General features: G+C 43.8%; 1 protein-coding gene across 1 annotated transcript in view; it reads left to right on the forward strand.

Moving 5' to 3' along the window:
• The window catches only part of PDIA5 (protein disulfide isomerase family A member 5), a 99116-nt gene that overhangs the window by 52092 nt on the left and 24049 nt on the right, over nt 1-22975 (forward strand). The window contains exons 12-14 of the mRNA XM_083842024.1: nt 14456-14526; nt 15585-15748; nt 18225-18355. Coding sequence (XP_083698150.1) covers nt 14456-14526; nt 15585-15748; nt 18225-18355 — 366 coding nt within the window. The remainder of the gene's footprint in view (nt 1-14455; nt 14527-15584; nt 15749-18224; nt 18356-22975) is intronic.

The raw sequence follows: 22975 nt of genomic DNA on the forward strand, positions 1-22975 counted from the left end.
AGATCTTTTACTAGAGACAGAATTATTTCAGTGATGCTTTAATTACAATTCCATAGTCAGATGGCCGATGTATTAATACACTGTAGTATTAAAAGATGTGTGGGAAGACGGAAGCTTTTTATTCCTCCCCTGCAAGTGCTGAAGATGCAGTTGAACCAAACGCACTCATGGTAAATACCTGTGAACTGCAAAATTAGGCACTGTGATGAATGTGGCCAGTTGGATCTCCCTGCCTGTGGCTACTAATGATCACCTGTGAGGACCACTCTGTAATTATTTACAATCAGTTGCTCTCAGTAGCCCAATTAGAAGTGTTGCAGCATTTTGTGTTAAGTGCAGCCTAGTATGTAACTAGGTTCAACTAGAGCAGCTACAGGTCATTTGGACATATCAGGGGCGTCTGTAGCATGTAACTTGCACCTCTTGCTATCGGAGACCTTACACCTTTTCTACAATAATTTAGTACAGCCACTAAACAGAAGATGTGCTGCTTTGAATCGCTACTGCTGGCCCTGAAACACATGGGTGAGTGTAGGTGGAATGAGTTCATCTTGCTCTCGTTTTGCAGGTCACTAGGGACACAAAGTAGGATTTTTAACCTTCTGAAACTTCTTTGTAAAGACCTTAAGAGGATGTTCAGCAAATCTGAATGTTTAGCATAGGTAAACAGCGACCCAGCCAGCTGAGAGTCTGAGGGCACTCTTCCTCCTCAGCCAGTGCAGAAGGACGCACAGCAAGCATTGTGTTCCTTCTTACCCAGACATTTTGCTGATGTTCTGTAAATGCTGGTGGTGAGCATATTGTTAGCCTGGATACATCCAGCCATCCTGACTATACTCAGCGTTGCTGTTCGTGTCACATGTTATGTGGTGAAGGTGACTAGTCTTGAAGTGATTTTTCTGTGTTGCTGTTTTACACAGAAGAAACCTGGGCTATGAACTGGGATCTCTGACACAGCACTATAGAAAAGGAGAGCAAACAAATGGCCTTTTCCCCTGAAGGTTTTGGAGTTGTTGCGTGGGTTGGCCATGTTCAATAGCACGAGTCTCTAACAGATGCATCACACGAAGCAAAGGTATAGCTATGTATGCCATCACTAGACCAAACAAAGCTGTATCATGGCATAAATAAAGGCATCTACGTAGCTTATCATAATGTTCTGTTAGCAGTGAAAATAAGGACTGCGTGTCTGTTTGTGCCTCTTGCTATCCGTGCTGATCAATTTATTTAGCTGCCCAAGATGACAGCTGGGTTCTGAGTGTCTCTAAATTTAAGCTCTACTGCCAGTCAAATGTTGCTAAATGCTTTAGTGACATAGTGGCTCACTGGGACTTAAAATGTTCCTGAACCACTTGAGTGCAAAAGAGCCCTTTTTTGCACTTTGTTTGTGTTTTCATTTGTCCCCGTCAAACTGCTGAGTCAAATGCTATTTTTAGAATAATGCTGTCCAAAATATTTGCCAAGTTAGTGCAGTTTGCAGTCTTTCAGACTGGGTTTTGTCAAAAGAATAAAAAGCCGTTAATTTCCCATTCTACGTTTTTCCCATCATTTTGCTCCAAAGCACGATCTCAGAGTCTTGCACAAAATAACCCTAACCAAGTCACGGATAAGTCAATTCAAATGCTACTGAAGAGAGTTTAAAGTCTTGTATTGAAATTAAAGCAAATTCAGCAGTGGGTTCTAAAAAATGTCTGCTTTTCATGCACAAGAGCTACTTTTCATTATGTTTTGTTAACACAAATGACACTGCTAACACTTTAAGGCGTACCTGCTCAGGAAGCCTCGTGTACAATAAAGTCCTGGCGCCACCGCAAGCTGTAGCTTCCCTGGGTACGTTCAGCAAGTGCAGATCTAAGTAGGCAGTTGCTGTTGCTCGTGAGTGATGGTTGGTAGCCTCCCATGGCTGCTTTTTTTTTTTTATTCCCCTCTCTCTCAAACCCCATCAGCCATAACAAAGTCTGTGGTGTGGTACTGATGCCACAGGCAAAGGAAGAAAATAAGGTTGTTTGGCCCTACTATTACTGTGAATATGCATTAGCATTTTAAACAATTAATATATTTTTTTTGCACCATTTCTTCCTTGTATATGAGCTTAAGTTCATGTTGAAACTGTCTTCTACCCAGCCCTCTTCACAGGACTTCTTCATAGACATTAGATAAGCTGTAGCTGTGGTGCGTAAGGTTAGGGAAAACGTCAATATTCTTAGTGGGATGTTGGAGCCATCTCTGTTTTTTTTCCTTGATAAGAAAGGCAGGCAAGGAACGTGCAGCTTTTTTTCCCCTGCGCCTTTAATTTGCTCATGGAAAGTGCTTTGGTAATGCAGCTATGACATTATCTCTTCTTGCTCCCTCTTAATAGAAGGGAGGGAAAAATAAATCTTGAGATGATAAAATTCAATACAGTTTTGATGTGTTGTTGAAATGTCCATGAAATTCCTTTCCTGTCCTCGGATATTTTCTCTCCCTTTGTAAACTAGCCTGATAAATTACACAGTTGGTGCTTTCCAAAGCCGACTATTCATCTGTGCAGGTTTTTAATTGCACTGGGAGCTGTTTTATCAATTTAGCTTTGGAAAAACAACTTCTCCGCTTTCCTCCTCCTTCCCTGTGCATTAAAAAACAAGGTTTTAAGCCACTTTGTGGACTCATTAATAAGAATGCCAACCAATTAGCCCAATACAAGATGAAGGCCTCCAGCTCCCAACCAAAGAGCAGAGTCTCCCCAACAGCACACCGCCCTTGGTTTCGGTGAGTTTGGTTTTGTTTCTTCCTGCTGCGCGTGGTGAGATTAGGACATGGGAATCTATTGCTCACTTTATATTTAAAGCAAAACCAGAAAGTGTACAGAAAATCAAATCTTTTTTTTTTTTAAAGCTGGGTTTTACAACTATAAATAAATAAGTCTTCTTTTCAGCCCCCCACTAGTGCCTTATGAAAGTTCTTCATGGAAGCCAGCCACCATTGCAGCTAGCGCTAATTGGGACTTCTCTTGGCAGCCTCAACAGAAAGGCCACGGGTTGAAAAGGCTGAGGAATTAATTTACTGTGTAGCCTTAAAAAAAAAAAAAAAAGCCTTTCCAGCACAGGATGTGCTGCATGTAATAAAAAATAAGTAAATACAATCTTCTCGAGTTTTTCCATGCTAATTCATGATTCAAAGGCATGTGGGTTATCCAAATAACAACAACTCTGAATGTGGAATGGATAGAAATATCCTTTAATTTTTGTTTGACCCTGTCATATCTGACGTATTAGTGAATTTTAAAATAAAATGCTGGCAGTTTTCATTGGCTACATACAGAGCTTTTGGCATCTGCTTCCAGGCATACAGCCTCTAGGATGAAGCAAAGCAGTAGGTAAACATTGGAAATATTCTAGTGGTATCTTTCCATAAGAAGTTTCAACCCGTCTCTGTTGATGGTAATCGGTCTAGTTCAGGTGGAAAATACTTGTTCACCACTGAAGGTTTGCCTTCTGACCGCAGCCTTGGCACCAGCCAAATTGGGTGTTTCATAAAAAAAAAAAAAAGTCTGGCTGATGCCCTCAGGGAGGGGTCTCAGGTGGTTTCCCAGGAGCAGCAATAATAGGGCCCAGGTGCATAATTTTGATCAATCCTTGGTCAAAGATAACTTTGTGTGAGCAGGGCTTATTACTCGGCGAAAGTTAAACGAAGAGCAGGCTTTGCCAAACGCGGTGTAGCCTTATGAAATGGCAGGGGGCTGGAAGCCAGGAGCTTGCCAGGATGTAGGCTTCAGTCAGGAGTCTCCTTTAGTCTCTGAAAGGTCTCTGTAAGCTTTGACAGCCCAGCCTCGTGTATGAACTCTGCTTTTTAAATTGTACTTTCTGCATGGGCAGGGCTTTAAAAGTAATAGTGCCAGTTCTTCTGATTACAGCATTACGGAATAAAACGAAGGCAGGCAGTTCGGTGCTGTGTTAGCTGCAGGCTGAAATGATTGCTGGAACCCCATAGTGTGTAAGGTAAGCCGTGTGTTTGTAACTGCAACAGATGCCGTATCCAGCTGATACGGCTGTATTTACTCATCCATGGGATGATGCACAAGACACGTGTCAAGGTGTGTGCTGTGGGCTTGGTCCTGCTCCTGCTAGAGCCAGTGCAAAATACTCTCCTCGGTTTTAGAGCAATTAAAAAAAGCTTTGAACAGGACACTTTCTGAACTGTCAGGTAGCTCATAGGCAGAGCCCAGCTGTGTTTGGCTTCTTGGTGAAGCAGTGCAGGTGTCAGGATGGGAAGAAGTTGCAGTGCCCTAATCACCGAAAGGTTGAATTGTTGTGCGAGGGCACGTGGGTGATGAATGTTGCAGTTTTAAGAGCCTGGATACCTAGCTGAAGAAAAGAGAGGTGCTTAAGTTTCAGCGGAGCATTTCCTGACTCTTCCCATCCCTTAGGTGCCTAACTTTGATGTTGCCTTAATGCATTTTTAATGGCATGTATAATAAACTGTTTCCCTGGACAAGCGTAAATTGTGCCAACTTTCTGTTCGCTGAATGTATGCACTTCTTAGCTGTGTGCCTTGCTGGAAGGCTCCTGGAACAGATAAATTCTTTGTATAAAACAGGAAAATTCTTGGCTCCAGAATCTGCTTCCAGTGAGGCAAGAAAGTTTTGAGTGTTGATTTCGGAGCATTAGGGACTGACATTCAGACCAGAGTCATCAATACTTAAAAGCGTGCAAGTCTACAACAAGATGGAGCTTGATATTGCATATATTCGGGTATCACCAAAAGAAACCTTGGGATGTGTAAATAGTTCAGTCCAGCGGCCTCCCAGTGCCACGACCTGCCTCGTTAAAGTAATTACAGCAGTGATTTTCAATGAAGATTTTAGGCACACATTAAAACATGAGTTCTTGAAAATGCAGCAAATCAAGAAAATGAAGAACCCGACATGAATTTTTTAATGACCATCCCACCTACGTTTCTTGAGGGATTAAAGATAAAAATCAATATGGGTTTTTAGTGGTACTTAATATAAATAGGAATATGGAAAGTATAAAAATCCTAATAACTAGGTTGTGCAGTAAAACTTGATAGGATACTTAATGAAAAGGGTGAGGACAGTAATGAGAGACTCCATTGTCTCTTTGGTGTCAGACTTTTGATAATGTGGCGTGCAGTTCATATAAGAAAATCCTTTTTGAAGCAGTTTGTGCTCTTTGAGCAGGGTAAAGTCATAAAAAAGGATGATCCAGTGATAAAAATGATAGCCTTGGCCTGGAGATGTAAAAGTTTAGTTCCTTGACGTGCTTTGATTTGTACAATTCTGACGCATGTTGCTAAATATTGGTCTCTGTTTCCAATCTGTGAAGTGGGGATGATATTTCACCTGGCAGGGGAGTTTATGTAGCCAGCCACATACAGACTGCGAGATGCTCCAGTGCTGCAGCAGCCGGGGAAGGGAAGGCACGTTGTAACTGAGCGTTGCGAAGGCTTGGTAAGCAGGGAGGAGGTAAGATTGTCTTCCACAATGCCACACCAGAAGCACAAACAGGCTTTTGGTCCCCAAGTTTAGGAAACCTTGGCTGTGACTGGGAGAACACAGTGCTGGGCCAAGATGATCACCTGCAGCCTGATTAGCTCCTGGGCTTGAAGGGAATAATCGAAATTTTCAGAATAGAAAGAGTAGTGAAACCAGACTTTTTGGGTGTTTGTGACTACTGTGCCTTTGGGCTGGATCTTGACCTGCTCTGTGCCACGGCGCTGGGGACAGAAGGAGAGGACAGGGTGTGTAGCTCGAGGAACTTATTTCCTAGCAGCTGTGGGTATTTTGAGAGTGCTATGCAGGAGGGTAGTAGAGGTGAAAAGAAGGGAGCTGAACTGTAGACACATGGTTTTTGTGAACTTTGTGAGATTTGTTCAAAATGCCTCACTGTATGCTAGCCTGTAATATGGAGCAATTAGGCTCTCTATTAAGGAAGGCATTTACGAAGGCTATTCCAATCAGAAAAAAAATCTTCCTGTAAATGTGTGGCAGGTGGTGTGAAGGGAACATTAGTTTCTTTGGGGATTTGCTGCCTCATTTCTCCCATTACTGCTGCCTTCCCTCTCTCCTAAAAAGTCCTTACAGTCCTACCGAGGCAACTGCAAGGGAGTAGCTACGGCTGCTGGAGAGCCGAGGGGCAGCCCAAAGGACGCTCACCCTGCTCTCCCCAGCTCTGCGGGCCTTGGTAGGCTTCGTTATTCATCAGAGCGGTCTCTTAAAAGACTTGGGTAGTTTTAGCTGGCCTTTTAGTCCAGTGACAAGTCCGCATTTGTGTGTGTGGCTGGGATGAGACTGTCCTGCAGACTTAAGTGTACTCATAAGCTGTTGACGTTTTTGTGGTGAGTTCAGATAGGAGCGAAGCGTAATTTATTTTTATAGGTTTATTTTGCTCGCCTGTAATGACCAGTTAACAGCAGGAATTAGTTTTAAGAATTAAGCAGTCAGGTTTATTTCTTCTGAAATAAATTAATTTCCTTGCCTGGATGAGCTTAATATATGGTGCAGGGTTCTCATTTGGAAAGGGCCTTACAATATCTCTGCTGCTTGAATCGTTACCAGCAGAGTTTTCATTATCAAGTTTATCTTTCTAAATAATTTATGGCTTCAATTTTTATTATCCTGTGAAAGGCAGGGTAGGGAACTTACTTTAAAGGGCAAATAATGAACAGAGAAACCTACAGTGGAAGGTTGCTTGTCTGTCTGTCTGCTCCTTGTGCCCTTTTGGAGGGTGAGTTTGGCAAGTGGTGCCGCCTTTAAGTTATTAATAAATGAATCTGGTGCTTTGCTGTTGTGCTGGTGGTGGAGGTGTCTCCTGGGGTCCTGCCTGCTTGTGGTTAGCAAGCATCCTAGCACGCTTCTGCTAAGTAGGTGACTGCATCTCAGCTGGTAACTCCTTTTGCTCTGATCTTGGCCAGAAAGTGTCCATAATATCCCTTCCTGATGCTTGCCTTCTGTAGGTGACTTCAGTAATAGCCAATGTGACCATATTTTTTAACCCACAACCCCTCGATCTTCAGTGCTCTGGAATATAATTACCTTTTGTAGGGAAATCTCAATTTTGCATCCATTTTGCTGTTTGTTTTTTTTTTTTAAATACTAATTGCATCCTAGGCAGTCATCTGCTTGCTATGCTATTTTCCTGTGCTGGACAGTCTAACCTCTGTTCTCTGGCATTTTTATTGCTAAATTGGAAGTATAAAACCTTTCCTGGTGGGGTAAGACTGTGAGAGAAAGCAGTACAACTTCTCCTGCCTTCCCAAGGCAAAATTTTGTTGATCATCTGGTAATGGAGAGGGGGGATTTTTTCTTGGAAGTGGAATAATTACGGTCTAATCGAGAAGGAATCCTTCTGGTGGTATTTTCATAAACTCTCAACAGTTTCACCTTGAGGCAGCCATGCTGTTGTCTCCCTCTTTCATATTGCAATAGGGGAAGATTAATTTTCAACACCTACTCAGGGCAATGTTCCTCCAAGCTGGTGTAGGAAGTGTAATTCATATCTCCCAGTGCCAGCTGATCCACCTTCCTTCACTTCTTTTCCCACCTAAGAGGGGTGGTAGGAGGCACCACTGTCTCCCGACGCTGTTTTTTTATTTTTACCGGGTGCACCACGGTTTTGAGGAAGAAGCTCTATGCTTGCAGCATAATCTCCAATAGCTGAAAGCTGAAGCCAGATTTGGGATGGAAATGAGGAACCGTGCAATTTTTGTTGTCGGGCTTTTTATGTTAAATAAAGACAGCGATTAGCTTAAAGAGCTTTCCCGAGCACGTGCTGGAGTCTGTGCCGTGGAAGATGGGGGTATATTTTTCAAAGGTTAACTTCAGGAGCCCGGCTCAGCTCTCAGGGCTCCCTGTAGCCCTGAGAGATGACTCTGGGAGCCAGATGGAGCAGAAATCTCCTCTCCTGCTTCACTCTTAGGTGCCCCTGGGAGGTAGCAGCTTGTGGCTGGAGTTAGCTTTAGAGAACATCTGCCCATTCCCCAGAGCCTTTATTGTCAAAAGATGTGCTCCGGTGTGATCAGAAATGAGGGTAGAAGCATGTTTTATGCAGGAGGTCTCAAGAAATGTCTTCCTCGAAGCCCCGAGAAGGCAGTCTGCGGGACCGGGTGGTGTTTCAGCCTCCTCTGCGCTGAGTTCCCTCCGCTGAGGCCTGTTGCTGGCTGGAGGCAGCCCTTCTGCTGGAGCTGGGAGAATGGCACCAAAGCAAAAGGGGGTTCCTGGAGCTTGGTTAAACTCTCACCAGTTTGGTCTGATTCATCTTAATGTAATGCAGTGGTCCGATTGTCTTTTTGGAGGAAGAAAGAACACACCAACTTGTACTTTAACTGTCTAAAAAAAATGCCATTACGAATCTTCTGCTGAGCAGTTTCGGTGATGCTGAGGGAAATAATTATGTCAGCACGGAAAAAAAGATGATCAAGAAGTGAATTTCAAATGCTTTTACCTCTGCAACCAAGGCAGTCAAATACGGAGCCGAGGCTCGGCTCACTCCGCGTGCATCCCCGTGTACCAGGCAGGCGTCAGGTGGCTCACGTGGCTGATCAGCAGTTCACTGGTATCCACATGAATGGCCGGGGCCAAAGAGCTGCTTCTAGGCCAGGACTTTCTTCTGCTTGTGCATAGCGGGATCAGGTTTGTGGTGGTGGCAGCGGTGGGGATGTGCTGCTCCCCTGTCACCGGGATGAGCTGCGCAGCCCACGCAGCCGGGGCGTTGGGCTGCAGCCGCATAAATGCGGCACAACTGCACTAACCTAAACCAATGAAGTGTTTTCTTCTAATTCCATATTTCTAGTTCCTTAGAGTTTTTTCCAGGCTGACCTTTTACAGCCCTGTAAAGCCACGAAGCTGTTTGCTTGTTATTGATCCCTAAGAAAAATAATGCTTGGTCAAATCGAATCTACCTTTACGAGTACGGTAACAGGGTAGGGGCAGTCTGAATTTGTGTATGCGTGCATACACAGCCAGCTGGTGAAAATTAGAACTCAGTGTAATGTTAAAGATGTTGAAGCTGCTCCTGCTGCTCTGTTAAGAAAGCATCAGGTATCGAATCTGTTGTCTCAAAGCATCGGGACTCTTACCTGGGAGGGCAGTGCTGCTGTTCAGGAGGAGATGGATGGTTTGGAGGTGTGGAAAAAAATCTCAGAGCAAGTACTGTAGAGAAAACAGAATACATAAAATTTCTTGAGCCCCGGGTCTTTCCTAAGGTGAATTTGTTGTAATAAGCAGAAACCTGGAGCTCTGCTTATGGCCCGGGTCCGAGGTGGTGAGGTTTTGTGGACTGTTAGGACCACTAAGTGAACATGGAACCAGCGCGGCTTGAAATGCATACCTGTGATTGTGGGGAGAAAAAGCTGCTTTCATCTTGGTTTGCACCCTCCCTCCCTGACGGATTTGTGGATGATTTCCCATCACATGTCTGCAATGCAGACGGCTAAATTATGCAAGGGAATCTGCAGCTGTTGTAGTTTATGCCCTCGTACAGTGGTAAAAGAGCTGTAAGCTGCCTCGTGTCAGGCTGTGGAGTTACTCTCTTATATACTGTATAAGAAATCTTTACGTAGTAAAAGCTTAAGGCAGTAGAGAATAGACTGGTGTTCTCACGTAGGTGATGAGAGGGCTGGGGCTGTGTGTCCTTGCTCTGGCTCCAAGGATTAGCATCTCCCCACCATGTTCCTGCTTTTATATGTATAGGTGTTTGGGTTCAGAGTTAAAAACAGGGTGCGTGTAAGGTCTGGCTGCTCTGCTGTGTTGAGAGGTCACTGCTCCTCTGGGACTAAGAGTGGAGAAATCAAAGGGATTTCCTCTGGAGTTATTTACTTAGAGAGTGAAGGTGCATCTGAATTTTTTTGAGAATTATTTTTGCTCGGAGGTGTCAGTAAGTCCTCTCTGAGTGTAGCCTGAACTGCCGGTGACCCACTTGCTGAGAGCAGGACATGCGTTCTGCTTCGAATTTGGTTTCTCGTCAGGCCAATGGAAACATTTTTGGTATGCAGGTATAAATGTGCGTGGAGATGGCATGATACAATAAATATCTGGTACACGATAACAGTACCCAAGCAGTCTGTCGATAGCAGACATTTAATGATTCTTTGAAATCTTTATTTGCAATTTAATTTGTCTCTAGGGTTCTTCACGTCAGAAATTCCTTATCCACAGTCGCCGGGATGTTGGCATTTATCTCTTGCCTGTCACGTACATTTCAGATCGTCAGACCATGTTGTGTTAAAATGAGAGGACATGACCAAAAGCACAGAGTTTATTTGTATAGCTATAATAACCCGAAAGAAGCAAGCAATAAATGACAGAGGCAGAGTTTTACGTTCTGAGGACAGCACTAAGATGGCATTTGCAGGAGCTTAGCTGGGGGTGCTTGGCTGCTTCTCTGCCTCTCCTCTGCCGGCAAAACTTGGTTTTAGCAACGGAAGTGTTCGAGTTTCGAGTTGATTCCCTTCTGAAAATGTTTGGAGCAGCTGCGCTCAGTCGTGAGTCTCTGCTGCGATGCCAAGCAGGCTGCTATAAACAAACACATGTATCTGAGGGGGGAAAAAGGTTGCTCAGTGCAGTTGGTGGCCATCCCTTTGTCGGTGTGCTGCTCACCCCTGCACATTAGCCTCTCTCTGTCCACGCTTGGCCTTTCCATCTGCGCTGGAGCATGGTCGTGCTCTGCGATGGGCAAAGCGCTGGTGAGTGCTGTCCTCTGCCCTGCGGTGGCTTCCTGGAGGGAGGTGTGTGCGGAGACCCCAGCCCCCATCCTCCTGGGTGCAGCTGAGCTGTGGGATGGCAACTGCACTGAGGGAAGGAGCTATTTATCTGCCTGACTGTGCAGTGCAAATGAGAAGATTGATTATAAATAAACCGGGAAAACAGAATTCTTGCTTCATTTAGGCAGCTCTTTGAGCCAGTTAGCAAGAGCCTGGCTCGTACCACAAGTCCTAGAGCCAATTTGTAGGCTTTGACTTGTTCGTCCTCTCTTGTATCACTCCTCCTTTAGTCTTGCTCTGTGTGGTCTTTCCTTTTTAAGCAACTTGGACCCTGCAGCCTGGGTCTCCTGTTGTGCAGGTGGAGCCAGATGAGGTATCGAGAGGGCAGGTGAGGTGTCCAGGACCTATAGGCCCCCAGGGGCGGTGTCTGCTGCAGGACGGAGGGTAACTGACTTGTAATTCCCTGTCCTCTGAGAGAGCAGGAGGAAGCTGTGGGGGTCCTCCTGTGCCTCCAAGTCCCTGCTGTCCCTTTGGTGTTCCCACCAGCCCTGACCCACAGAGGTTCAAAATAGGCTGCAGGGCATCCTTGTGTTGGCTGTGACTTTCCCCGTCTCACCTGGAACTGAATGAGTTGCTTCCCTTGCTTCGTCTTTCAGGTTTAATGTCAGTATACACTTGACACAACAGTGCATCTTTTAAGAGCACATCTGTCAAAGGTGCCCGCTACAAAGCTGGGGTTTCCTTCCGCAATCCCAGCTGACCTTATGCAGCACTTTGGAGCATCTGGGCTAAGGGCCTGTAGGGTTGTTATTTTCTCATTTGTTTTATGAACAGAGAATCTCTAAAACTAGAGAAGTTTAGCGCAGAGGGATACAGCTGCTGCTGAACAACATAATGTGGCAATCAAAAGAGAGGCAGTGACCTTGGTATTCATTTAAATGACTTTTTCATTGGCCTTGAGAATTTAATGGCAATCCTCACAGGATTATTGAAAGGTAGGATAAATAATCATAGGAGAGATGAATTGATTTGCAGTGTGTAGATCTGACTTCTGACTCGCCTCTCCCCCTCCCTGCCATGGTAGGCAGAAGCAGGCTGTAGCACGCAATACCAAAATTCTCATAAAGATGGCCAGATAAACGTCGTTTATCGTGGGAGAAGCTCTTGAGATTTGTTGTCCCTGTTTCAGATTCAGTTTAACGTGCTGGCTTTTTTTCCAGGCTGACATATCATGCTGTCCTCTGCCAGGGATAGAACAAGCATTGCATGATAAAGATTTGAGGACTTCACTTTGCATTTAAGTGCCTTTAAAGACCTGATCCTGCCTTCCCTTTATTTTAAGCATGAGTTAGCAAGCTTTATGGAAGTCTGTAGTGCTGTATCTGTGTGATGTTTGTGAAAGAACCCAGAACGCTGACATTTCATAGTCTGAATATCTTTCCCCCAAATTATACTTCCATGAATTTCAGATGCTTTGGATTTATTTATTTTTTTTATTTCCTCAGCAAAGTATGCCTAGCTCATTTCTTCTTTTCTCTGCATAGGTATGTGGAAACTCAGGTTGTTTGATGCTTTTGGTTGATCAGATCTAATATTAATAACTGGGGAATATAGTGTAGATGGTGTGTGGATACAGTATCTAGCGCACAGTATGAAGTTTGCTCAGGCTGGAGGACACGCAGTGTAAAGCCTGCCAAGGTGAACTTACCTCTGCAGAAAAGTCTTTTTTTCAAACAAATTTGAGCTAGCTAATTCAGTGAAGCTCCCAGGTATCTGAGCTGTGATTCGAGATGCCCTTTACTTAGAAGTGAAGAAGAGCACAAAATGAATAAAGTTCCTGCTCCGAAAAGGAGAAATAAATCAATTCAGGCAGGTGTCAAAGGGAACTGTCAGCCCATTCCAGAAAGCCATATGCCTGCAAGTTTTCTGTGGGTGGCAAATAAATCATTTTGCCAGCCTCTTTTGTGCCTCTAACCAAGACGAGCAGTGCTGAGACAGTGACTCTTCCTCAGCCTTTTTCAGCTCCTTCCTGAATTCACCTCTGAAGCTCTTGTATCAGGTTCCCGGCTTGGTCACACATGCTCTCCATGCCGTGTAAAACCAAAGCAAAACTTCATCCTGCAGCTGAGACCCTTTTTTGGCTGCTCCTACCGCAATAAAACATTGGCTTTGCTCAAAAGAAGTATGTGAGGCTTCTAACGCAGCGATCACTGTGCGAACAGCTAGGCAGCGGGGACTGGAGCTGGTGTTTGAGCTGGAGTTCGGCGTGGGATCACCAGTTTGGGTATTTGCGTAATTCTCAGGTGGGATTTGGACACTCTTCAAATCTGTCTGCCCTGCGCTGCAGTCACAACCACGGCCCTGCTATAAGCATGCCTTGCAAGCGTTTCCTGGTGTGCTGCAGTGCTTGGAGCTCTGCGGAGGCCCCTGCTTGCTCGGAGAAGTCGCACCCTGCTGCCCTGTCACTTCTTGGCTGTGAGCAGTCTTTGGCTGGTTGAGTTCAGGCTTAGGATTGTGCCTGGCTGGCTTTTTCAGTCAGCCCGTTAGTGGGGATCAAAGTGGTTCCAAATTCCATCCTTGCTTGATTTTTCTTTTAGACAATGATGTAAAAATAGTCCCAGCCCCTTTGTCCGTATGCCTCAGGAACTGCTGCTGCCGAAGCTGTATTGAAACAGATTGCTAGCTGTATCTTCTGTTACAACTTTCAAAAGCTCAGCAAAGTCTGGGCTTTCAAGTGCCCATTCCAGCAATAACAGCTGAAGAAAGAAAAGCAGGCTGCTGCTGCAACCAGGAGGAAAAAGCACGGCGAGGGCTTGCAGAGTGGTTGTATTGCGTTGGGGCCAGAAAACTCAGAGCGCCTGTTGGGCCACGCAGTGTGCCTGGTTCCAGCTCTGCATGTTTACAATCGGCACACGAAGGCTGGGTGTTGATCCTGGCTGCTCCATCCCTTGGGCCAGGACTGCGGGGCAAGGAGGGGGCTGTCCCCGAGGCACAGCATCCCCCTGCATCACAGCAGGACCCTCACCTGGTCCCAAAAGCTCAGCTTGCCTGAAAGCAAATGGTGAAAGCGTTTTAATTTGCACCCAAATAATTTATTTTAAATCTGTTTTTCTCGTGCACTCATTTATTTTACTTTATTGTAATGTCAGCACTCGGCAGTGAAGTAATGGCAGATCTCTCAGGAGAACTTGCACGAGCGAGAAAGCACCATTATCTTGGTTTTACAGGCCCTGCTTATGTCGAGAACATATGTGGTGGTGTAATTATGCTGATGTGATTAAATCAGTGCAAATCCTTGCTGGAGGGACACTCCGCACTGCTGTAAAGCGGGGCTTATTATCAGCGCAGTTTAGTTCAAATTACACAACTCAATTAAGCTGTGCTCGTAGAAACCTCGGCTTAAAGTCAGGAAGTCACGTGAGGGTCTGTGTCGGATTTTTATTGCAGATAAAGATTTGGAAACTGAAATGGGTGAGGTCGCGCCTCATCCAAGAGCATGCTAGAATTGTTGGGCTTGACAAGTACTGCCCATAGTGCTTTCTGGGAGGGAGGTGATCTGGGTGAAGATTTCTTTCTTCAAAGTGTAGTGACCACTTTGGAGAATGTCCTAAATCATTGTAAGCCTTTGCAAATAAAGTAAGTCAAATGCATACTAGATTCTAGTAAATCTCTACCACATGGTTTTGGATTTTGGTAAGGCTGGATGGGTCAATGAATAACCATGGAGTGTACAAATAACTGGATTTTTTTTTGGCAGGGTGTGGGCACTGTAAGAAAATGAAGCCAGAATATGAGAAGGCTGCAGAGTTTCTCCACGCAGCCAGTGATGTAAGTTAATTTCCTTTATTATATCCTTCTAATAATCAGTAATAAATAACTGGAGTAATAAGTGACTTTTATCCCTACAACAAATTCAGCTGTTCTCATCCTCCCACAGGACCCTTCAAAATGTGCTTCCAAAGTACAGTCTCATCGCTAATGCATGAGCCCTGCCAAAGTCTTAGAAAGAACATTCTGTCTTGAACGAAAACAAAATCGAAAAATGTTTATGTATTCTGCTACAGGCCTTATACGTAATATGATCAAATCCAAAATGGATTTTTTTTGCCTTATTTAAAGGCACTGAATATGAAGAAACACGGACTTTTATTTATGAATTAGATTTGGAAAAAAAAAAAGGGGGGTTGATCCCTCTTTCAAGCATCTTGCTTTTATGGTTTCATCATTCCATTAGCATCATCTTAAGTGCTCCATCAACATGGAGCTGGAGAGGAGAGACCTGATAATATAAGTATTAGTATTAGTGTTATTGATTCAGTCTTGCTCTCTGTACGCCATGCAAGAATAGAAGCAGGATTAATCTCCCCAAACTCTAGACATCTTCAGTGGAGACATCGAGTCCCTTTATAACCATAAAGGAGAAGGAGAGGGGGATGTGCAAAACAGGTGAATCACATCCTACAGGTGATTGTAAAAGTGGTCCATGTGTAGATGCCCGTGAGGTAGGGAAAGATGAATTTGCCTTAAAGTAAATTTGTCTTTAACAATGCCTATGTGTCTCGGGAGAAATGGACTTGTGGGAGGAAATGCCGTTCCTGGGAGCAGCTCTTAAGCATTACAAAGAATTGTCTACAGGGAATCTTCCTCAGAAAGGAGAGGAGAATGGGTAATACACTGGTTACATTTAGTCCTTAAGATGTCCCTTCCTGTTTTTGCATCGGGCCTGTGTGTCTTTTTGTGTATCTATACTGAGAACCTGAGAAAGCGAAGGCACCTAGGTCATGAGTAATTAATTTCCCCAAAGTCCAGTGCTTCTTGCCAAAGGTGTGTGTACATGTTCCCGTGATTTACAGTCAGTGTTCTCTGTTTTATGTTCTCTGTTTTAGAGTCCAGGTGTCCTTGCAGCAGTAGATGCTACCGTCAACAAGGCACTGGCAGAAAGATACCACATCTCAGGCTTTCCTACTTTGAAGTATTTTAAGGATGGAGAGGAGAAATACACCCTGCCACACCTCAGAACGAAAAAGAAGATCATCGATTGGCTGCAAAAGTAAGTTTTGAGGGTCTGAGATAGTATTCACGTTCCTGGCTACTGCCTCCTGAAGACTGCTTTGTGAGGAAGTAAATCCTAAAACCTAGCTTTATCGGCTGCCTAAATCCCTTGCTAACAAAAACAAATTGAATTCCAGTATTCAAAGCCCTACAAACGTGTATGTTAATTATGGTCTCTAATACACCAAATCCTTTATTTGCTGTGGGGTTTTTCATAGTTGTCCTGGTAATTCTTTCCCAAAATAAATATTTTTCAAATGCATGCTAAGCCTCTCTCCGGAGAAGGAATAGCAATGGCTCTGAAAAATAAACAGAACATTTGTTGTTCCCTCTTCATACTAAGCAGCAGATTTCACTGTAAGTAACTGAATTTCTGTAGTTGTACTTTTCTCCTTCCAGCATTTCAGAGCCAATGCCTAGACTGCCTGCTACATGGGGCTGAAAGAAAGGCACCCAGACCAACTGAAACAGCACCTTTGTCTGCACTTCCCTGCTTTCCTTGGGTGGTGCGCTAAAATATGCAGAACTTGACGTATGATGAAAATAATTTCATTTCAAAGAAGAAAATTGCTGGTACAATTCTCTCTAAATATTTTGGAGTAAAATATGCATTTCTTTTAAGTAGTGTAAGCCAAATATATTTTATGCACTATTCACTGAAAAAAACAGTGTCTGTCCTTTGTGAAGTCATTTAATCATTAAGTGCAGATGGCATGAGGAATGCAAGCTTAATTTTTCCAACTCCTATTTGGTGGGGGGAAAGGGGATTGTATCTGAGTGCTTCAAATCAAGTAATAAGTTTGGCCTGGCAGCATCTTTGTCACATGCTGGGAAGTTTTATCTGTATCCTACATTTACACACAGTACCCCCTTGGCCTCCTTGCTTACTCAGCTTCAAGTTGCTGTGTCAGTAGTGGATGTTAAATCACTGTCCTAGTTCCACCAGTTTGCTGGGGTATCTTGAAAAGTGTGTAATTTTTATTGGGTTAAACACTCAGGTTGACACCACCTATTCGTATTGGCAGTGGAATAAGCAGGGAGGAAGAGGTTGTTCATCCTTTCCAGATCCACCTGTGCCTCTGGAAGATTTCTGCCTACCGCCTTCGGTAGCCAGTAACACAGGGGCAATACAGACTTCTTGTCCCCTAGCCCAACTGCTAGATGCTCTCCCAGCTTGAAGTGCAATGGTGTAAGATGCTTGTTTGCTGACCTGAGATAAAATTGCGACAGCTCCACTGAAGCTGATGGAAATAGGGATGTATGTGGGGTGCAGGCTGGAGATAAAATTTCAGCTTGTGAAAACCTGTCCCAGTGAGTGGTCTAGTCGCAGCAGCATGAGTTTCAGCTCTGCTGCCTGGTTTGTTTGTGCTGTCTGTAGTCCGTGCTGCCACACAATATTGTTACCAGTATCTGGGTAGCTTATTCCAGGTCAGCATGAGGAGGTCTGTGTGAGATGAACTCACACCTCTGGCTGTAACTGTAATCGATGATAGCTTACACTGACTGTGTGCATGTGAAAATTCAGATCAGCTGCCCTAATTCTATCGTTAACAACTGGCAAATCGATATCGATGGAAATATGATGGATATCCACCAACTGACCTTGAGAAGAACTTTAAAAATTTAGATTTTCTTCACTTAGTTTTTATGTACCTGATACAACTTAAAATGTGTCATTCAAAGTGACAGGAAAGTCTGAAAAGCTAATTTATTACCAAGGCGACATATGAAGGTCTTTATATCATGGCTCCATTCTGATGATTTTATATAAGTAATCACTATTTAAGATACAGCAGGAATGAATTTAATGAGTCTGAGAGAAGTCTGTGAGCTGGTGAATAGCAGAAGTTTTGTTAGAGGTGCTCTGGATGTGCAGGATTGCTCTGATCTAGTCAGTATGTGCAGTCATAATTGAAACCTGACATTCGCTTTATCAAGGTAAAATATTCCAGTTCAGTCACCCCCAGTCTTCCAAGTGGAATGATGCTGATTATTGCATCCTGGCTTTAATATCTGAATTCAAGAGAAGGTCATGAAATTCTATATAGAGGTTTGTGTGATGGCAATAAAGAGTACAAAAAGGATGTTTGAATGGAAGACGCTGTCCTATATTGGTTGCCTTTTGATTCCACCTGCTTGCTGTTCTCAATTCATGCCTACGGATGACACAGTGATATTAGAAGCAATGTTCTTTTTAGCCAGATGTTGGATGTAATGTAGGAGATCTTTGTTCTGCATTCCTATTCATATGCTTCAGTGACATTGTTTAAATTATATTTTTACTGAGTTTTAGAAATTAACGCACATTTTTGTTATTACCTGGTACTGGAAATACTGAGCATGTTTTCCTACTGCCCAGGCACCCGGATGGATTGCTCCACCTTGGTTCCCTCAGGGTACTAAACAGGATGTGATGGCCTTTTGCATGCTTCCAGAAACATTCTCAGACTAATCTCATTCAATTCCTTTTCTAGTCCTGAAGCACCACCTCCACCTGAGCCTGCATGGGAAGAAAAACAGACTAGTGTTATCCATCTTGCTGGAGAAGACTTCAGGGAGTCCTTGAAGAAGAAGAAGCACACCCTCGTCATGTTCTACGCGCCATGTGAGTAAACACCGCTCCATGTGGTTGAGTTTTATAAACCCTACAGTTTATGAACTCCTAAATTAATTCCCTCACTGTCCTCAGGTTTTGTGAGGGTAAAGAACTGATTCCAAATATAACTGTATGGGGCACTATTGTATGTATCTCTATAAACTGGAAACAAAACATTATGCAGGGTTTATTTAAAGAGTTCTTGTGGTAATGCAGACAAAGCAGGCAGGGGAACAAAAAGGAAATGGATTTGTTTTCCTCTGCTGTATTTTATGGTCCGCATAACAAAATGTGATCCGTTATAGCAGGACAATGGGCACAGAGAGCCTGGCCCATTAGTGCAGCACTTCAGTAGTGAAATTGATATAGTGGTGTAGGAGGAATCACCCCCCAGAGGAAGAGAACAAATTTTGATGGAATAAATTTTGTCCATAATATGTCTACGTTTAAATCGCTACTTAGAATATGGACATTCATCCTTTCAGATTATTTTGCATGAATCACACGCATGCTTTCTTTTTGAAGCTCCTAACAATATTTCTAGAAAAGTTTTGAATCAGGCCCTTTGTAAGTTAGGTGAATGAAAGAGAAATGCTACACATATACTCCTCCCCCTTCATATTAGATGGCTTCTGTAGGCACATGCCATTTCTAGGTACCATTTGTCTTTAGATATGCCTGTGATTCTCGTGGTATTGCTGCAGCTAGCAGACTCACCTCTTCCAGCTTCCTCTATTGTCCCAGAGGCAGGCAGAGTCGGTACAGGTGCTGAACTTTTAAGGGTTTGCCAAAGGGAGAAGATAGTCCTGGCACTCAGTATCAGGTAGTATTAATTTGCTTTTATAGCACAGTGACTCAGCTCTGCAGTACGCAAGAAAAATTCTTCCCCATCAGATGGCCAGCCCTGCAATTCACATATAACCTTCAGATAAGCATTTACCAACTTGTTCCCACAGTTCTGTGGGAAGGTATTTTCCAGAAAGAGAGAAAAAGCTCAGGTCCTTAATGCTTAGTGAGGCAGCCCTTTATTTTGCTTTTCTGTTAGAAAATTAGACATGAATGCTTTGGGGCTCCTGCTGGATGTGTGTGTGGAGAGAAGGGAGGGGTAGAATTCAGAAGGGAGATTTCTGGAAGATGGTAAAAGGAAATGAAAAGGGACTTAATCCTTTCTGAACTCCAATTCCTACCATCTATTGACTAAAAATTGCCCATGTGCCAGGAATTTGTGATTCATGGATCTCAACTGGTTAAGAGTAAATTGTAACTTTAAAATCAAATGATTGCATGTGAAATGGTGAGATTTAGGAGTTTGCCGTCTTGGCTTTCTGTGAAAGAGAGAGCTCTTCTCTTTTGTTTTTAAGTTGCTTTTCTTTACGGCACTTAAGTTCTTAGTCTTTTTTTTAAGTACATGTTTAAACCAAAGACAGTACGTGCAAGGATTACATAGCTCTCAGAGTTGAAAGGACAAGACAACTTGCCTGATGGGCAAATTATGACACCGCTGTTTGCAGGCTGTGGTGAGCAAAGGTCAGCCTGTCCGTGCCTGTAGGAATGGGCTGTAAAAGCAAGGTCTGCATGATGCAAGACTGGTCCTTTGAGGCTGCCTTCATACATATTCTTCTTGCACTGTTTTGGACACGGTGCTGCATGAGACTACCTGTATACAAGATGGAGCAGTGTTAACTGAAACCACTTCTAGACTTAGCACAACTCTTAAGCCAGCGTTGCTGTTGCGTTGTCGGTATGTGGGTCACGCGTAGCTTCTGATTTGGTGGACGTGTTCTCAGTAAACGTGGAAGCGCCCGCGTGCAAAATACAAAGCGCCCACACAAATGGAGTGCAGCAAGCCTGCCCTTTGGTGGGTGCGGGGGGAAGTAACAGATGAGTATTTTAAATCCGTTTTCTGTGAAATAATTATTAATGCAACAGAACAGTACAAATCATTCTATTTTTCTGATTTTCTACAGTGATAATGTGCTAAATTTGATAGATTAGGTTTTGTTTACCGTTTTCTCAATCTTGAGACCTCTTGGAGCTTACATTGCCAATTAGTCTTAACTTGCTTATTTTAGTGCAGAAGGAGCCCTGCTAAAATTGCCAGGCCACATTAAATCAAATAATTTTCTGTTTCTATTCAGATCCACATCTCGGGTCAGTGCCGACTCACAGTATGTTACTCCATTCACTTGTGACTCCGTGGCAGTATTTGTTACACTTACACATATGCTGGGATATTTTAAGGCTGGGGGTGTGTGTATACATGCATATATACAGTATGTTTATGTATAAATATTTATGCTAAGAAATGTATCTCTCATCTGTCATTAGAATTTAAAGCAGAAAGTTGAATATTCTAACCTTTTGTAAAGCTTTCAGCTGGAGTGACAAACCTTTAGGCAAAGGCCACAGATATATATCTTACATGCAAATTAAAATGAGATCTGGCTTTTCTGTGGCAACTTCTCGTGCAAATTAGTTAATATGTATAGGAGAGCCATCAATCTGCTGCTCTATAGATAACTCCGGACTGAGCTGAACGGTGCTTTAATGGTACTGAACAGTGCTTCACAGTGATTTAGCTCTGGAAAAGATGACTGTTACATCCACATGGAAAAGATGGGGAACTCATCACCCATTTTCAGGGTGATGGAGTAAAGCATAAAGGTTATTCCTGGTGCCTGTGGAATATTTTAAGGACTAAGAATGTGAATCAAAACTCTTGAAAGTACTGGGGGAAAAAAATCTACTTCTGTGAACCTGACACTTGCAAAGAATGATGCCCATGATTTCACACTCCTATTCCTCCCCAGTGGCGTTCCTGCGCACTGCAGCGACTCATTAGGGGCAGGAGGCAGCTGTAAGGGCAGGTCTTCATTACTAACTGGGGACAGAAGTGCCAGCTGGAGAAAAGCTAATGCTGCTTGTAACTGTCTCGGACCTGATCTTCATCCTGCTGTCCACTGGGTAGGTCTGTACCCTCTGTGGCCACCACACCACGCAGCCTTGAGGGCTGGCACTTGGAGGGGGCTGCTGGCATCTGTGCTGCATGGCACCTGGCCCAGCTCTTCTCTGGACTCTTTGGGGGTCCTTGTGGACCTAAGATTTAATTGGCATTACATCTCCCCTTATCAAGTTCAAAACCTCTGAAATAAGAGGAAGGGAATGATATAGCCTGCTGAAGTGAAGCGAGATGCAACAGATGTATGTCATGTCCAGGAGGCTGGCATGAAGGGTTTGAGAATTTAAAAGCAGTAGGGTTGTTGCATGAGCATTGAAGGGGTGTTCAGGGAGGCCTTATGGGATCTGTGTCTGTTTTGTCTCTATAGACCAGCCCTCGGAGTACTGGGTACCACTGGCTATTCCAGGTTTCCTTTTGTAACCGGTTAGCTTGGTTCAGAAATGCGGAGAGGAGACAGCTAGTCCGAGTGTTGTTTGGTGTGCACGTAGTATGTGGGTGATCAGGATTTGGGGGATGTGGACCAAATCAGGATCTGAGCCAAACTAACAAGAAGAGATCCAGCCTAGCTCAGCAGACACCCAGAAGGACACTAGCTGCGTGTCTGTGCTCTATGCCCAGAGCTGGTTTCAAGAGTTGCACCAATAATTGCCTAGCGTTTTAGACTGACCAGTTTGGATCAGTGCTGCGTCTGGGACAGTTCTTCATACGTCCTCATTTTTCGTTCGTATAGCTTATCTGAATGTATTTTATCTGCGTTTTTTACTTTTACGTGAGCTCTCCCTACTCCGTTACCCTGGATAATTGAGATTTGACTTTGCCAATGCATTAAATTTTAACCTCCTCCTACTATAGCACTGAAAACGGTGCAAAATAGAAGCAGTTGGTTGTTGATTAGTTGTCAGAGTCACAAAGGGCAATGAAGTTCCAGTAAATAAAGTGTCTTCTCAGTTGGAGATGTTTTTGCTGCATGATTCAAACTGAATTAGCAAAAAAAAGTGATTGAATCTTCAAGACTGAGTGAAGCTAGGTGAGCATATTGCAGTGAAACAGGAACACACAGATTGTTCCTCAGGAAGGCACTGTGAATTTAACCCAGACTTTTGTCTGGAAAAGCCTTTGCAGTCCTACATGAAATTTCTTGCCAAGCAGACCCATACCAAATTATTGACCATCACATTCTCTAAGCAAACCTTGCATGGTTCTCTCTTGCTCTTTGCTCATCCCTGGGATTTAATGTGCCTCTCTGCTGCCATAATTTAGAGACGTGACCATCAAGCTTTTAGCTTTTCTTGGATGATGTTCCTTCAAACTTAGGTTAGGTCTTTACTGCTCTTTTAGCAACAATTCAGAGCCGGGGATGCAGACTCCGTAGATGGGCAACCTGATCTAGTTGACCCTGTGTTTTGAGCAGGGGGCTTGAACTAGGTGATCTCCAGAAGTGCCTTTGGAACTTGGCAGTGCCGTATTTCCAGGGACAGTAACACTGGAGATTGAAGTGTAAAGATGGCATTTTTTCGTTGTTTTCTTGTTGGTTTTTTTTTTTTTCTGGTTTTGTCTCCCCATGTACTTCTGATTCTCTCTAAACAGGCAAGGCTTATTACACACACCTCCCACCCCAATTCTGGTACAAAGCAGTAGCTGTCCAGTGGTGGCTTTTAAGAATTAGGGGC

This window comes from Anser anser (assembly GCF_964211835.1).
Source record: "Anser anser genome assembly, chromosome: 6".
Classification (NCBI taxonomy): domain Eukaryota; kingdom Metazoa; phylum Chordata; class Aves; order Anseriformes; family Anatidae; genus Anser; species Anser anser.